The sequence below is a fragment of the Ursus americanus genome, chromosome 33, assembly GCF_024610735.1.
Source record: "Ursus americanus isolate L20-20 chromosome 33, mUrsAme1.1.p, whole genome shotgun sequence".
NCBI classification, from domain to species: Eukaryota; Metazoa; Chordata; class Mammalia; order Carnivora; family Ursidae; genus Ursus; species Ursus americanus.
Genome location: NC_142159.1, coordinates 22,613,544 through 22,631,546, shown reverse-complemented (window position 1 = coordinate 22,631,546; position 18,003 = coordinate 22,613,544). Strand labels below are relative to the sequence as shown.

Here is an 18,003-nt window from a genome sequence, read left to right as displayed (position 1 = left end):
AGCTTTAAAAAAGTGGCACTTTCCCCATGAGGTTGCTGTATGGGGGCTGCCCAGGCTGAATTTCAATGACACATTTTAGTATATTATTTAATAAAACAACAAAAACCCACATCAAAAGAATACACCCAGGGGCCCTCTGAGCCTTGGTATCCTGCTCCTAGGCGGTCCTTGAACTTACTGGGGTAACTGCTTCCACAACGTGCCAGACTTTGATCAAATTCGGCCTAGTTATTACTCTCTTCTGAACCACGGACTTTCAAACCACAGTTATTTAAAGCTCTACTGAACAGGGGCATGTCTGGTCATTAAAAAGGAGAATAGCTGCTGGGTACCAGGTAGGAAGAATGGGAAACTGAAAAAATAAGAATGATTTTCATGATATCATTTCCCTCCAGTTCATTGACTTTATGTGGCTAATTGTCTCGTCCTTACTCAACACATTCTCATCTCCCACAGCACATTTAATGCCAACCATGTATTATTCCCATCTCGTCTGGACTGGGTGGTGCGAAAGGAGTCTATGTGCTAGGGAATGGCATCTGCGGAGGGTCGGGCTGACCTTCCACTTCCACTCCTGGCTCACATTTGCTCCTGAATGCTTATTAAGCACAGGCAACGTGCACTGCAGTGAGGTGCAAAGAGATGTTTGAGACGGGGTCTCTCCACTCAGCAAGTAGGGAGGTAACAGAAGGATATTAAGTATGAACAGGCAACTGGAGTATTATCATTTCTAACCTTGACCTTACTTCTAAAATGGATGTGAAGGGTGGAGAGGGGGAAGTAAAAGCCGAATGATGGTTTCCATCTACTGGGGCTTATTCTGGCTCTCGGACGAGGTGTTTAGCCATTAATGCAGTTCACCTTGCAAGGCAAGGACTGTTATTCTCCGTTGTCAAGTCAGGAAGTGGAGGCCCAGGGAGGTCAAATAACCTGTCTGAAACCTCCCAGTTAGGGACAGAAGCCAGATTCGTCCCAGGTCTGATGGCAAGCCTTCCCACAGCTGGGGGATCTGAAGGAAGGGGGAAGGGAGTACTCCCAGCCGGAGTCACCCAGGCAGGCCATGGGGAGAAGCTGGCACCTGAGCTGGGGCAGCTCCAGGAGTCAGGGATTCTCACTGCCCAGTGAAACCAGGACAGAAATATGGGAGCCCACAGTCTATCATCTCTGAAACCTGCCTCTGAAACCTCCAGACCCTCCTCCCTGTGAGTGGTGAGGCAGGTGGGTGACCAGGGGGCTGAAACGGGACGGTCACCACATCGTCCCTGCCCCACAGAGAGGCTGCTGTGGAGAATCTAAACCCGAATTGTGCTTCCTTTGGTCTCTTCTAAGCCTGTCATGAACTTGTTGTCTTCCATACACTCAAAGCTGCTTGGCTCCAGAACTGCCTGTCGGTCGACACACTCTGATTTTTCCTGTGACATCTGTAGCAACCCCTAACGAGGCCCGGCTGAAACCAGACAGGAGGCAAAGACGACAGAGGTGAGCCCCACAGTTGGCGTTGCTTCAAACAAGACGCAGACATGACCGCTGGGAATCACTTTTGCTGGGATTTCCCTTCAACAGTGAATGACACGTGTCCGTGGACATCCTCACCTGTGAAGGCGGAAGGTCGAAACGCGGCCAGGCGGGGCAACAGATTAAGGATTGTCATCTGGATCAGCGAGTTCTTGCTGTTCCTGCATTTCAGCACCCACTGGCACACCTGAGGGAGGAGGGCGCAGGGGTGGTGAGTGAGAGGGAGCAGGAGAGGGAGCGTGGAGCTTGTTGGGATGGGGGGGGGGGCTCTCGCCACTTACTTGATCAAATTTCTCCTCCATCAGGTCTCTGCAACACCGACTCTCCACCAGGGTGGACTTCGCTGGGCTGGGGGAAGCCCCGAACCCCATGAGGCCTTGGTGAGAGCTGTACCCCAGCAGTCCCACCAAGGCATTGGACTGCGGGGGCTGGACGGCCTGGAAACTGGTGAAGGGGGTAATGTGGCGAGGTTTCGTCCCAAAGCCCATGAGGTCCTTGCAGTACTTGTCATGCACGAGCTGCTGCTGTGTGATTTCTTCCATTTCTTCTCTCAGGCGCTGTATGGTTGGGGGAGGCAGGAATCAGCTTTACTCACAACGACCCCGCCCTGAAGGGGAACTATTTTCAAAGTGGGGGGTGCCTGGTTTTGTTCTAATTCAGGCAGAAGAGCACCACCTACCGAATGATGAAGCAGCAGCAGGGGGCTGGCTGCCAACGACCCCTCCCTTGGTTTGGGAAAGCTGAGTTGCAAATGGCCGTGACTCCAGACCTACGGTTGTGGCCAGGAAGCCCTTGGCAAAGGTGACGGCCAGCCCCATGCCGGGGTCCTAACAAGGACAGACTCCTTTCCTTCTCGCCAGAAACCCAGGCAGAAACAACCTGGGCAAGTAATTTTCTTGGGATCCGAGGAATTCCATGGCAGGTGGTGACTAACCTGACAGGCTGAGAATTCACATCTATGTCCCATTCAAAGGGCTGCTTAATTACGGTCCAAACTGAGAAGGACATAAAACAATTCATTTCTCAACTTCCATACTGTTCTCGACACATTCTCACTTTCCAGAAATGTTCTGCACTATTCTTACCGAGGTCACCAAAGACTCTGATGCTGCTACATCGGATGGTCCATCCTCAGTCTTCATCTTAACTGACTCACCTGCAGTGTTTGATCCAACTTAGTATTTCCTCCTCTTTGAAAACTTTCTTGGCTTCCTGGATCCTGAGCTTTCCTGGCTCCTTGGATCTCCTCCCCTCCCTGCACTGGCTGCCCCTTGGTCTCTCCCCTGGTTGCTCCTCATCTCCTAACCTTACGTACCAGGCCCCACCTCTTCTCCAACGACACTAGCGCTCTGCTGGGGAACTAATCACCCGGGTCTCGGGACTTGAAGTCATGGCTATGTGCTGATGACTCCCAAATCCGTGTCTCCACCCAGATCCCCCCAGAAAAACTCAGTTCTCTGCTTAGATACCCAACAGGTGCCTCAAACTTAACATACTCAGAAGCAAACTCCTGACCCTCTACCCCAAACCTGCCCCTTCCACCTCAGTCCTCCTGTCTCAGCAAATGCCACCCTATCCTCCCACTCAGGCCAAAAACCTTGATTCCTCTCTTTCCCATCAACCCCTAAGTCCCAAATTCAGGATCCAGCCACTCCTTGTGCCTGCACAGTTCCCACTAGGGTGCAAGCTGCAAAAGTCCTCTGTTAAGGTTGCTGCAGTTCCTTCCTAACCGGACTCCTGGCACCAGCCTGTGTCCAGCCAATAATCCACTTAACATGGCGGCCACGGCAATCCTTCTGACACGAGTCAAATGTTACCCCCACTGCTCCAAATTCACTAACAGCTTCCCGCTTCACACACACACCGTCTGTACGGTGGCTCCTGAGACCCCACACAATGTGCCCCTTTCCTTACCCCAGGGATTCCTCTGACCCCATCTCCCACCACCTCTCTGCTGTCACACAGCTGAGTCCCAATGGCAATCTCATTCCCCTCCAAAAGCATCACGCTCCCGCCTTGAAGCCTTTGTGCCTGGAGAACCGGCTGTCTGGAATGCTCTGCCCGGGTATTTATTTGTATGGCTCTTTCTTACCTCCTTCACAACTGTGCTCAAATGTTACATTCTAAAATGCAATCCTTCATCCAGGCTGGCACCTCCTGGTCCCTTTCCCTGCCCTACTTTTGTCCAGAACATTCATCACCATATGATATACTACAGCTGAACCTTGAACAACAGGAGTGTGAACTGCACTGGTCTACTTATACATGCGTTTTCTTCCCATAAATTTAGTACAGTACTGTAAACGAAGTTTCTCTTTCTTATGATTTTCTTAACAATATTTTCTTTCCTCTAGCTTACTTTATTGTAAAAATACAATATATTATATACATAACATACAAAATGTGTGTTAATTGACTGTTTATGTTACTGGTATGGTTTCTGGTTAATAGTAGGCTATTAACAGTTAAGTTTGGGGGAGTCAAAAGTTATATGTGGATTTAAACTGCATGGTGGGGGGGTTGACGCCTGAACCCCCACACTGCTCAAGGGTCAACTGTACATATTTACTTATTTGTGTATTGTCTCTCCCTGCTAGAATATGTTTTATTCACTGCTGTATTATTCCAGCTCCTAGGACTTGGTGCAGCTCGCCCACAGCAGGTGCTCAATTAATATCTGTTGAATGAATTCATAAGTTACAAAATGATAATACCTTACCTTTGGATAGTTCTTTAGAATTTACAAAATTTACAAAGTTCTATTTCACTTAAAACTATTTAGGTGATACTGGTCTGTTTCCCGGGAGAAAACAAAGATCCCACAGCTGTATAGGCTCCAGTGGAAAGCCCATGTTATACTGGGGTGGGGGAATCTGTGCGGGCTACCATTCACGGAATGCCCACTCCATCAGGTGTTGTGCTAGGCACTTCACATACACAGTCGACCCTTCAATAATGTGGAGGTTAGGGGCACAGACATCCTCTGTGGTCAAAAATCTATGTGTAGGGGCACCTGGGTGGCTCAGTCGGTTAAGCATCTGCCTTCGGCTCAGGTCATGATCTCAGGGTCCTGGGATCGAGCCCCATGTCAGGCTCCCTGCTCAGTGGAGAGTCTGCTTCTCCCTCTCCCTCTGCCCCTCCCTTGCCCCTATATGTGGGCGTGTGCGCTCTCTCTCAAATAAATAAAATCTTTAAAAATAAATTAATAAATAAATTAAAGAAAATCCATATGTAACTTCTGCCTCCCCCATAACTTAACTACTAACAGCCTACTGTTGACCAGCAGTCTTACCGATAATAAACAACTGATTAGCATGCATTATGTATGTGTATTATATGCTATATTCTTATAATAAACAAAGCTAGAGAAAAAAATGTTATTAAGAGGACCACAAGGAAAAGAAAATATAGTTATAGGACCATACTGTATTTATCAATATCATAAGTGTATGACATCTACTGATAAGATGAATCGTCTGTCAGTACCTACATGAGTACTGTCTTATTTGGAGAAAAACAATGTAGATGTTAATATGCATTCCTAACACCAGACAGCAAAAATGAAAAGATAATGTGAAAAAGAAATTCGTATTTATTTACAGGTACAACGACTCAGGTACCGATAACGAGGCAGCAGTAAGATTGTTTTACGGCAGCTTAGTGTAATCAAGACGACTGCTTCACGGCAGTCTATACTCTAATGAATGAGGCATTATCAAATTTTTACGGCGTACAGTATTATAGTCATATCCATACTACAGTATTGGAAAATACAGTATTTTACAGTTTTGTAAAAACCCACTTACCTGCGATGATAAGCTGATACGCAGTTTCTCCAATTACGAGAGAGGCATACTGTACGGCCATGAAATTCTTTGAAATCGAAGTTACAAAACAGTAAGAAAACCAACACATTATTAACTTTAACTTTACAGTAAACATGGCTCACCTTCCGCCCACACATGGGCAGTGTCCACTTCCACACGAGCTTTGCACGTGAGGTTCCACATGACCGAGTCTCAGGCAATGATGATGACACAAGAACATCTCATACGGTCTTGCTGTACAGTCAACAGATTTTCCCACGAAGACTCAAACACACACTAGGTAAGTTGATTAACTGTATGGCACGATGATCCTTTCCTAGTCGCTAGCGGGAAGCGGCTCATTGGAATGGTCTGCATCCTCGCGGGTCTCACAGCGAGGACACGGAGGCAGAGGAGGGGCCAGCTTGCTGCTGCAGGGGTGGCAACGGTGGGAGAGGTGGGAGGGGAGGCAGGAGACGCGGCACACTCCGTGCAACTTTATAGAAATACATCATAATTTCTGTTTGACTTTTTTGCTTTTTCATTTCTCTAGAAATGTCTTTCTGCAGTACCAATCCCTCTTCCACGGTCTGCTTCGTTTCAGTGCCTGCATCATGGAAGAATCCATGTCGTAAAAGAAGCCAAGAGCAGTCTTGACTAATCAGACCCCTCCTGGTGCCTGGCGCTGTTTCTTCTCGGTCTTCTTCCTCATCGTCTGGCACCAGTTCGGAAACACTCACCTCCCTCAAGTCATCTTCTGTTCGTTCCTCTGCTGTGGTGTCCATTAGCTCTTGAAATTCTCCAAGGTCTGTATCACCCGTCAGCCCCCACCTTTTTTGCCATATCCACTTTCTTTCAATCTCTTCCATGGTGTCCTCTGTCACAGGTCCTGCGAAGTCATGTGCACATCTGGCCACGGTTTTCTCCAGCAGGAATTATTGTTTCAGGCCTGATGGCATTTGTGGCTTTTTCTACAACAATGGCATTCTCGATGGTGTAATCCTTCCGGACTTCCCATCGGGGTGTTCTTCCACAGTGCTGACAATCCTTTTCACAACGTACCATGCGTAATGAGCCTTAAGGGTCATGACCCAGATCTAGAGGCTGAATTAGAGATGTGTATTTGGGGGCAGAAAGACCACTTTGATGACTCTGGTGTTGAACTCACGGGGTTCTGGGTGGCCAGGGGCATTGTCCAATATTGAAAGAATTTTAAAAGGCGGTCCCTTACCGGCAAGGTCCTTCTTGACTTCAGAGACAAAGCATTAAGGGAACCAACCCAGAAAGAGTGTTCTTGTGGTGTTTTCTTCCCTTCAAAGCTCCGGGGTTAGCAACTTACAGATAAGGGCCGTCCTGATCCTAAACTCGACTGTGTTACACAATGAGAGAATTAGCCTGCTCCTTCCTACCTCAAATCCTGGTGATTGCTTCTCCTCCTAATAAATGTCCTTTGTGGCATTTTCTTTTCCAGAGTAAGGCACTTTCGTCTGCATTAAAAGCCTATTCAGGCAGATATCCTTTCTCTTCAGTGATCTTCTTTATGGCGTCTGGGAACTCATCTGCTGCTTCTTGGTCAGCAGAAGCTGCTTCTCCTGTTATCTTGACGTTTTGTTAAGTCAAACCTCTTTCCGAACTTATCAAACCATCTTTTGCTGGTATTCAATTCTCCAGCTTTCGGTCCTTCACCTTCCTTTTGCTCTAAGTTGTCAGATAATGATTTTGCTTTTTGTCGAATCGTATTAGTCTTTAAGTATGCCTTTCTTACAGCAATCCTGTACCCACACAAAAGCTGCATGTTCAACATGAGAGAAAAAGAGATTTCTCAAAAAGTGCAAGATTTCTGTGCCCGTTGGCATGGCTGCAGCAATAGCTTCACAGATTTCCTTTTCTTTTTTTGCAATGGTCCTGATGCTGGGTTCGTTTATCTTGCAATGGTGGGCAGCCACAGCCGCAGACCTCAATCTGTGGTGCATATCAAGAGACTCAACTTTTTCTTGTGACATCATGACTTTGCTTCTTGGGAGAACCTCACTAGTGGCACTTCGTACGGGTTCCACAGTACTATTCAAGGTTTACAGTACTGCACTAAACACGATGAAAAATACATGAGAAGTTCGACAGAGCACTTTTAACTGAGACGCGCAATTTACTGGAGGGGCGAAGAGTGCACGCAGAAGACGAGCCTCGCAGTGTTTCAACCAGATGCTCGCAACACTTGAGCTCATGGCAACAGCAACGGGAGGTGGCCACGAAATTACTCAGAAGACAGTGTGTTCCACAAATCTTACGCAGTTAGGGTTTAATATCGTACCTTCACATTTGTTCACATTTCTCTCGACTGTGAACGGCGCCAATTATAGTCTGTTAATGCTGGTGTGCGTGTTTAGGTAAATTTTTAATTTTTGCAACAGGTTTATGTATATTTTGTGGTAGTAAATAATGAAATAGACTAGTATCTACATATATTTTATGCATTTGTGACATACCTAACTTCTTAATTTTTTTACTATTTCTAGGCTATGCAGTCATCTGCTGAGTTTGTTTCAAATTGTCACAAACCTCTAAAAAATGTCCCAACATATTTACTGAAAAAAATCCACATATACGTGGACCCATGCAGTTCAAACCTGTGTGTTGTTCAAGGGTCAATTGTACTTAGAAACCTCACAGGAGCCCAAGGAGGTGGATGAGAGCTCCATCAAAAGCAACAAAAATGAGGCTAAATGAAGTAAAATAATGTACCCAAGTCACAGAGGAGAGAGAAGGCAAGGATTCCAAGCTAGACTCCTGGGTTCCACACACAGAGCAGCAGGCGCTGCCCCGCGCCTACAGCACTGCCGTTACCAAATGACCACCGGCTCCGTTACAGCAAGAAGCCCTGGGGCAAAACTGCACACCAACTTGCTTCCCGTGGGAAGACTCAAGGCCAGAACTCTACTCCCAAATATATCCTGCATCCAGCAGACTAACACTGAATCTACTCCGCCGTGTCTGCACTGCCAACACCAGTGGAGGCCACCACCATCACCCGCCCAGACTACTTCCATAGACCCCCTGGCAACCAGGAGAATGGGACCCCCAACTACAAGGAGTACCGTTGACCAAGGGCCCCTGCTGCAACTCTGAAAATGTCACCATGTTTGTGCCACGGCCACACTTGCCATGGGTTGCCTCTAGCCAATGACAGCACGTGGGAGGAATGCTGGGGCCGGCCTCCCCTGAGAGCCAACTGTGGCCTGAGGCCCCCACGGCAGCTCTGCACGGTAGCCTCACATGCTTCCAGCCCACTTTCCTTCGCTGTCTTGTTCATTCAGGGCCAGCCTCTCCCTGCTCCCTCCCTGTTTTCTCTCCCAGGCCATTTCCCTAACAAAAATGCTGGCACTTTTAACCATATCCCCTAACGAGTCTCCTGCTTTCATTCCTGCCACTGCACAAGCTTTGCCCCACAAGTCGCCAATGATTACTAAAAATGGGGCCCTCACACCACTCCCCTGTGTACACACCTCTGATGTTTGCAATGAGAATAAAAGCCAGTGTTTACCACGAACCGCGAGGCCTCCAAATTTGCGTCCCCCCTTGCTCTCATGCCCCAGCCACATCGCCCTTCTTTCTGTTCCCTGAACTTGTCAAACTCCCTTCCACCTCAAAGCCTCCACCTGGAACACAAACTCCCTCCCTCTGCAAGGCTCGCCCCCACATCATGCGGCTCTCAGCTCAAATGGCACCACCCCAGAGAGGAAGTCACCCTCTCCCCCTGCTACCCTCCATCCCATTACATCGTAGGACTTAGTGCTTTTCTGAAATGACCTTGCTTACTTGCTTATTGCCTGTGTCCCTGACATCATATCCTCTGTAAGGACAAGGATCTCACTTGCCCTGTTCACAGAATGGCACGCGGGAAGCCAGACTCCCTTCTGACGTAGCTGCTCACCTCTCCCTCCATGCTGCTGATTCGGACCAACTCGTTGAGGATCAGCAAGGCTCCATGGATGCGATCATCCCGATTCATGCCTTTCTCCTTGGCCAACGTCTCATCAAACCCTTTCTCTGCTTCTTCAAACGTATGCTATTAGAGATATAGAATGTGTTAATTACCCAAGGTCCAAAGGTAGAAAGAACACAGGCCCACCCCCTCTACACAGGGGGGCTCTGTGGTGTGACCAGGCCTGCTCAGTGGCTTGTGCCAGCAACATCAATGATACAACGTTACCAAGCTCTCTTCTTTAACTTAGCTTCAACCCGCACAATACCATGAGGCAGGGACCATGACCATCCCTATTTAACAGATGAAAAACACAGGCTCATGGAAATTAAATGACTGTCCAAGTTCAAGTTCACAACATGGCAAAGTCAAGCCTAGAACCCGGGTTTCCAATGCCACGTTCAGGGCTCTCTTTGTAGTACAAGCTCCTTGGTTAAGTTTTCTTGGCAGCAGCAAGTGGCACAGGGCTTATGACACCAAAGGAGAAAGAACCAGCCCTTTCAGGGGCGCCTGGGTGGCACAGCGGTTAAGCGTCTGCCTTCGGCTCAGGGCGTGATCCCGGCGTTATGGGATCGAGCCCCACATCAGGCTCTTCTGCTGTGAGCCTGCTTCTTCCTCTCCCACTCCCCCTGCTTGTGTTCCCTCTCTCGCTGGCTGTCTCTCTCTCTGTCGAATAAATAAATAAAATCTTTAAAAAAAAAAAAAAAAAAGAACCAGCCCTTTCGAAATTAGTATCACTGCACGTTGCTGCTTCTCAGATACCCATTTTTCTAATATCTCTGAGAAGAGAGCTCTTACGATTATCAATAAGAAGACAGTGAGTCACAGCTTAACTGTATCATGTTTTCATCCTTAGTGGTACGTAAAATAATGGTGTGGCTACCAAGAGATCTTGGCTTTAGTGAAATACAAAGAAGTAACTATTGATTCGTATTGAGCTTAAGAAGCCACTGGAGACCCATGCAAACGTGCCACTTGCTGTGTGGCAAGGCCCTGCCGCAGCCCTCTCGGCCGGGCAGTGCTGTATGTACTCGTGCTCTGCAGGGGACGGAACGGTGACATGCTCACCCGGTACCACTGAGGCTTCTGCATCTCCTTCGGCTCACGCTGAGTGGTGAGAATCAGGCAGGCACGAAGGGCGGCCACGGCTCCCTCACGGATGGCCTGTTTGGGGTCCCACACGGCCACAAAAATGTTGTCAAAGAAGGGCTGCACTTGCTGGAAGAAGAAGGTGGGGACGCTGATGGCCAGCTCACGGAGAACCAGAACCTGGGAAAGAAGAGCACACAGAGGACTCTCATCTGAATCAGAGACTTTGGTTCTGGCACGATATGGCCTCTTGTCATCCTGCAGCGTATATATACATCAGGAAGAGAGCAAACTTGTCCACCCTCCTAGCTACGAATCTCTGGGGACCTAGGAGTAAAAGTAAAATTGATCAAACATCTCAGTGTTCATTATCCTAGGGTGTTCACAAACATGGGATGCTCTCATGTTAGAACATAAGCTCTGGAAGGCAGACGTGTTTTATACTTAGTATACTGCCCCCGACAGCGAAACACCATCCCTGGAACACAGAAGAATTCGATAAACATTTACTGAATGAACTAATAATCCTGTTCGATATTTAATCTTGCTATTATGTTTGTCTGACAGTGGAAGAAACTGAAGGTCAGAGGTTACTCCGAGTTTCAGAGTCAGGAAGGACAAAACCGACTTGAAGTAGGCTCCATGTGTCTGTCCCTCACCCAGTACCAGGATCCCCCCTCGCGGGGCTGGCTCCTAAAGAGGAAGCCGACAGGAAAAGATGCAAATGGCTCTTTGATCCCTAGCATACTCATTCCCAGATCCTCTCTCTCTCTCTCTTTTTTTTTAAAGATTTTATTTATTTATTTGAGAGTGAGTGAGAGAGAGCACAAGCAGGGGGAGCTGAAGAGGGAGAGCGAGAAGCAGGCTCCCCGCTAAGCAGGGAGCCCAATGCGGGGCTCAATCCCAGGACCCTGGGATCATGACCTGAGCTGAAGGCAGACACTTAACTGACTAAGCCACCCAGGTGCCCTCCTCCAGATCCTCTCTCTTAAGCACAGAATCTCCCTCATCTCACAGCCTGAAAGTCTGGTCCTCCAAACCAGCCTTTTTTAAGGACAAGCTTCAAAAAGCAGTGGGGATGTTGGGGTACCTGGGTGGCTCAGTCGGTTAAGTGTCCGACTCTTGATCTCAGTTCAGGTCTTGATCTCGTGGTCATGGGTTCAAGCCCTGAGATGAGCTCCACAATGAGCATGGAGCCCACTTTAAAAAAAAAAAAAAAAAAAAGGCAGTGGGGATACACCACAAGAGGAGGAAAAGAGGCTCCTATTCCCCAAAACGCAGAACAGCCAATGGGGCAAAAGGAAGTTTGGGCTAGGTGCCAACCAATCAATAAATGCCTAAAAAATAAACAAGAGGGGCTCCTGAGCGGTGCAGTCGGTTAGGCAGGACTCTTGGTTTCAGCTCGGGTTGTGATCTCAGGGTCATGAGATTGAGCCCTGCCTCAGGCTCACATTCAGTGGGGAGTCTGCTTGAGACTTTCTCTTCTTCTCCCTCCGCCCCTCCCCTGCACTGACAGATGTTCTCTCTCTAAAATAAATAAATAAATTTAAACAAACAAATAAATAAAATAAATAAGAAAGGCCTGAAAGGAGGCAGGCCCCTGCTCCTCTCCTACTCCTAGTCCTTCCGTACTCCCACGATACAGCAGGGAGACCTTGACAAAGGCATTGACGGGGTCATGCAGACAGACAGTTGTCTGGGGCTTTGGAAGCCTTTTGCCCTGTGGCTGCTCCCCCTGCCTATGGGTGAGGGGTGCCTTCTGCTGAGGAGGCAACTTTGATTCTAGAAAATTAGAGGTCAAGGTAAGCGCTGCACTTAGGGCTGCCTCTCAAGCAACAAAAGAGAACCTTTAAGTTTCCTCTTCAGGTACAGAGCGCAGGGCAGAGAAAGGGATTCAGGACAGACCCAAGGCCCCTGGGAAGCACAGGGCCTTAGCCTGGAGCATCCCCTCATTGTCTGCCTTTCAGGGACCTGAGCGCACTGTGTGGAGAACACCTCCCCGCAGGCACTCACAGCGGCGTGTCTCCGGCCCTCGTTGCGGTCGGCGCCCAGCCACTCCAAGGCTCGCTTCACCTCAAACTCCACATACTCAGCCGTAAAAGTGTCCCCTGCCATGGCGAGGCGGCCAATGGCCTTGGATGCCATCTCCATGACAACTGGGTCATTCGAGGGGAGGAGGTTCCGAAGATAGTTAGCGAATCTGCCAATCCGAGTGGCATTCCCGCCTTCCACTCCTATGAGGCTGGCTGGGAAAGAGAGGAAGGCAAAAGGTGAGGGTGGGCGCATCCTTCCAGGACAGCGTGCTGCCCTGAAAGGAAGGCTGGCAAGTGACCTCTTCCTTCTACTTTGAGCACAGAATGCAACTTCCAGACGGGAAGGATGCAGATAACTTTCATTTTAAAGCAACAGATTTGATATTTGTGCCAGAACTACTTACTTAAAGCAAAATAACCTCATTTTAGTACAGATAATTTGTTTTCCCAAGAAGAAAAAGAAAACGAACTGAGAATGAATAGGAATTCACCAGACCAGTCCCTGGGATTTGAGAATTACATGCTTTTTATCACTGTTCCCCACCTTTCCCTTTCCATTCGTGAGCCCCGCTATGCCAAACTGCTCCACAGAGACATCAGAGCCTGCAACAAGCAACCTGGGGTGGCAGAAGGAAGGCTGGCTTCTCGTCTCAGCACGGCCACTCTCTGTCCCTAGAAAAGCTGCGTCACAGTTCTCAGACTCTGTATCTGAAAATACCAGTTTTGCCCACATCCCAGGACTGTTGCTTGAATTAATACCTGAATAAGTACACTGAAAGCCATAAATTCCTTAAATAGATAAGAACGAAGCATCAGTATGCAGCAGACACAGGTGCAGTGGACACAAAGGTGAACCACCCTTTATTCCCAGTTATTGCTGTCACCAGAGACGCTGTCCTTACCTATGGCCAAGATGCCACCTTTCCTCTCATTGGCATCTGAGCTGGAAACCAGTTCAAAAATGTGATGGTTCAGCTGATCATAGAATCGAGTAGACTCCTCTTGACTCATCTGCAAAGGAAGATGTACTCAGAACAGCTTCCAATGACTCCCTGATGCTGGGGCAGGGGTGGGGGAGGGGGTGGCTTCCAGAGGGTAGGACTGAGAGGTGGCCAGTGGATACAACTCAACCCAAAGAGGACAGAGCTGCTGCCCACTTTTACAGTTGTAAACTGTTTAGTAACTGAACTTGCAGTTCATCTGTTTATGGAACAAACACTCGTTGAGCCAGACACATCCAGGGTTAAAGGATGAACGAGACACTGTCCTGACGTCACATGGGCTCTCTATCTAGAAAGCCCCAGGCTACCAACTCTTTAAACCTATCCCAACCACTGTGATCAGATAGAAAGAACTGAAGGTCTGGAATACCGTGGGAAAAAGAAAAAGAAAAACAAAGGAAAAAAGAAAAGAAACGGCTGACTCTACATGGACTCCTGAATGCCATCGCAACACAAGACATGCCAAAGAACCGTGCAGCTGCTGCAAAGGAACCTGCAAGGGCCACGGACAGGGGGATATTGGGGGCCTTTGTGTTCCAAACCCTTACTGAGCTGTCAAAAGGAATCTAAACCGGTGCTGGTACATGTGGGCCAAACACTCCCCAACAAATCACAGAAGCTCCAACCTCTCGAAGCTCCATGGTGACATAGTGCTGGAGCTCCTTGGCAGCTTTGGCCCTGGTCTCCTCATTCCGGCTCTTCAGGCCACTGGCGAACTGCTGCAGGACGCTCACGTTGCTGGACGTGGTGGTAGCTGCGGTGGCGGCAGCGGGTCCAGTTCCCAGCATCTTGACCTGAGGTTCTTTGGAGAGAAACGTCCTTTAATGTTCTGGATAACAAACCATGGTGATGAATTTCTTTACGGCCGCAGTTCCTCAGCACAGGTCTCTACACTGCCCGTGTCAGGAAGGGGATCCTAAAAAGGCTCGGAGACCTCACTGAGGAACGTATAGAAAGCCTTGATTCAGTCCGCAGTGACTGGCGTTTAAAACAGGCAGCGTAGCAGACAGGGTCAAACTGTGGGCTGTGGAGCCAGACTGAGCTCGAATCCAGTCCAAAATTATAGGGCACCTAGGTGGCTCAGTCGGTGAAGCATCTGCCTTCAGCTCAGGTCATGATCCCGGGGTCCTGGGATGGAGCCCCGCATCGGGCTCCCTGCTCAGCGGGGAGCCTGCTTCTCCCTCTCCCTCTGCCTGCCCCTCCCCCTGCTGGTGCGCTCTCTCCCCCTCTCTCAAATAAATAAATAAAACCTAAAAAAAAAAAATCATATCAAAATTACATACTTTGAGGAAGATACTTAAAATGTCCCAGTTTCTTCACCTGCAGCAGGATAACATTACCTAACTCATAGCATTGATGTGAGGGTTAAATGAGTTAATAAATGTTAAAAAAAGTGCTTAGAACAGTGCCAGGCACACAGTGAGCACTTAAGTAATTGTTAGCTATTATTATCATCATGACTACTACATATGTGGCCCAGTGCCAGGCACTAGAGATGGGGAGGTAGAAAGAGAATAAAACAAGCCTAAGACTGTCCCTTTCTTCAAGGCATTCAATTTACAGAGGGACATTGACTATTATTCTATAGCAGCTCTGGCCAGTAGGAAGACAATACAAGCCGTAAGTATAATTTTATATTTCCTGGTAGCCATATCAAAAAAGGTAGAAGGAAACAAGAGAAATTAATACATTTTTTAAAACCCAATACACCCAAAATATCATTTCAACATGTCATTAACATAAAAAGTATTGATATATTTTCCATTCTCTTTTTGTACTAAGTCTCTAAAATGTGCTGTGCACATGGCAATCTCAATGTGGACTAGTCACGTTTCAAGTGCTCTAAGCCACCTGTGGCTGGTGATTATTGTATTGGACAGTGAGGTTCTATAAAATACTAGTACTTGGAATGTGAGCTAAGAGACTGACTAGTTCCTGAGATCACACATTCATTCCTCAACTAAGTACAATCCTTTTCCTCAATGAGCTTACAATCTAGGGGGAAAGTGGCCATAACAGGGCTCAGCCCAGACGGCTATGGGAGTAACATACATACCTATCCTACGGATGTCCAGATCATATTAGAAATTCAAATTTTCAAAATTCTTTTTTGAAAGTATTTGTGAGATGCAGAGAAAAAAAAAAACAACAACAACAACACAGGGAATAATTGGTTTTGTAAAGCTATTAAATGCTCCAAAGCCAAGAAGAGACTGCAGAAGGAAATACCATCCCACTGGGAGAGGAAATTCAAGGATACCTGACCAGAAAACTAACTATGGGGTGTTGGCCTACGGGTCTGTGATGAGGGGGAGAGAGGCTGGCAAGGAATTCTCTTTCTCAGGGAAGAACCAGAGTATTTTCGCTGGGTCTGAGGCCCACAGGCCCATCTGCTGCAGGCACAATTCAATGAAGATATTGGAAGCCAAATATCCTAAGAGTCTTGGTTAGGGCTTGCAAAGTTAAAGTTGGGGTGGCTGAAACTGGGGATGGGGGCGGGGAGGGCAGAGAGGATGAAACCCAAGGATGGAACCCAGCTCAGTTCTGGGGACTGGGTCCTTGAGAGGTCCCCAGGGTGCAGACTGAGGGGTACACACTGACGTTGCTCCTCTCTGAGGTCAATCTGTTGGTGGCTCGGAAGAAGGGGCGATTGCGGGACATGGAGACCCAAAGACGCCCCGGCAGTACCGGGGCTGATGGGCCGCCCTTCGCGGCGCCAGGGACGCACGGCAAGCTGAAGGGTCCGGGGGTCTCCTGGGGATCCGGGAGGAGGTGGGTGCTGCCTTGCCGGGTGGGGGTCAAGGGTTCAGACGGCGCCCAAGCCCCTGGGCCGGTATGGAGGGGACCCCACGTCCCAGACGGCTGACTTCCCGCCCCCCCCCCCCCCACGGACCAGGCTGACCCTGGGCCTGGACATTCCTCCGCCTTGGAGGGGTCGGTGCCAGGCCCCAGACTCACCGCGCGGCTTCGGCCAAGGCCTCAGCTGCCGCCACCAGCGCGGGTACCGCTGCTTCAGGCCCCCGGCCCCACCACCCGCCTTCCCCGCTGTCCTCTAAGCCGGGCGGGTGAGAGGGCGGGTTCCCAGCTCTGAGGACCAATAGACAGGCGTAAGAAGAAGATGGACTGGAATACAAACCAATAGAAATGAAGGAGAAGTGAGGCTTGGGGGACCCGGCTTCTCTAGGGGGCGGGGATTGTTCAAATAGACAAACCACGCGGCCAGTGGCAGGCGAAAGGAGGCTTACGTCAATTCGGGAGAACCAATGGGTCCTGAGTTGATGTCAGTCACTTCCACGCGCACATCCGGTGCATCGCTGCTATTATTCCCCTCTGCATCTACACAGTGGCAGTGTGGAGCCAGCCGTCTGGGTACCACGGGATGGGACTCGGAGGGTGTGCGTCCTGCTCGCTTTAACCGGAGTGGAAGGGACGTCGGTGCCCTGTGATTACTAGAGCACAGACTTAGAACTTTCGGACTAGCGTTACGCACCCGTGATTTCTCTTTTGTTAAATGCAATTTGCATTTTAAAGCGTTTTTACTTAGAATTTCCCAGTTTTCCAAAATTATCTAGTTCACAAGATCCTTCGCGGGAGACCATAGCCAAGTTTTAACTAAATGACCTACTCCTAAATCAATAATTTCCAAACATTTTAAATCATCCTTCCAGGGACGCCTGGCTGGCTCAGTTGGTGGAGCATGGGACTCTTGATCTCTGGTGGTGAGTTCAAGCCCCCGGTTGGGCGTAGAGCTTGTAAAGCTCACATACATATATACGTACGTACGTAAAATAAAAACAGCCTTTGGAACAATCAATAGCAAAAATGGAATCTGACTACATCTCAATTTTTTTTGGCCATGGTTATAATCAACAAAAATTCCTCAATGTCTTCCAGTGGGGGGTCTGATTAAATAAAATATGATACATTCATATTAAGGAAAATGTATGGAGCCATTAATACTGGTAGTGTAGATTAATATTTGCTAAGAAGGAAAAAGGTTCACGATTTATTAAAAAAATACAAGTTATACAACAATGTAAGTATAATATACCCCCTTATAAAACATTTATATATTTCTTAGGTGTCTAGATTTGAAGAGGGAGGAAATATACAACTAAGATATAATAGAATATGGAGAAGGCATACTTTTTTCTTTATACCTTACCATCGATTACTTGAAGAAGTGTCTGTTGAAGAGATGTAAGTTTCCAGAAGTTCTAAACTGCCAAATTAAAGAGGTTTGGCGATATTCTGTGGCTAACAAAATGCTTTGGCAGGTTCTTTTTTTATTTGATTTATGGTTACTACTTTAGGTTTAGAATCTTTTCATTGCATTGTTTCTTCTCTGAAATAATTGTCCCTCTGAATTTCACATTTTCCACTTCTGTTCAACATCTCTATATTTAATCATCAAACATTTAAAATATATGATATATTCACTGTTCAAATGCCAAAATAAATAAAAATTATATTTATCATGAAAAAGGTCTTGCTCCACTCCTTCCCTTTCACTATTTTCTTCGTTCTTATGTATCCCTAGAGTTTCTTTATGTAAATATAAGCAAGTATAAATGCGT

General features: G+C 47.8%; 1 protein-coding gene across 1 annotated transcript in view; it reads right to left on the bottom strand.

The window, feature by feature from the left end:
* The window catches only part of MTOR (mechanistic target of rapamycin kinase), a 122,801-nt gene extending 106,293 nt beyond the window's left edge, over positions 1-16,508 (bottom strand). Inside the window, exons 1-8 of the mRNA XM_045776888.2 lie at positions 16,385-16,508; positions 14,053-14,228; positions 13,328-13,436; positions 12,406-12,638; positions 10,372-10,572; positions 9,253-9,387; positions 1,797-2,072; positions 1,594-1,702 (exon numbers count right to left, since the gene is read on the bottom strand). Of these exons, the coding sequence (XP_045632844.2) occupies positions 1,594-1,702; positions 1,797-2,072; positions 9,253-9,387; positions 10,372-10,572; positions 12,406-12,638; positions 13,328-13,436; positions 14,053-14,214 (1,225 nt within the window). The 5' untranslated portion in view covers positions 14,215-14,228; positions 16,385-16,508. The remainder of the gene's footprint in view (positions 1-1,593; positions 1,703-1,796; positions 2,073-9,252; positions 9,388-10,371; positions 10,573-12,405; positions 12,639-13,327; positions 13,437-14,052; positions 14,229-16,384) is intronic.
* Between the last annotated feature and the right edge of the window lie 1,495 nt (positions 16,509-18,003).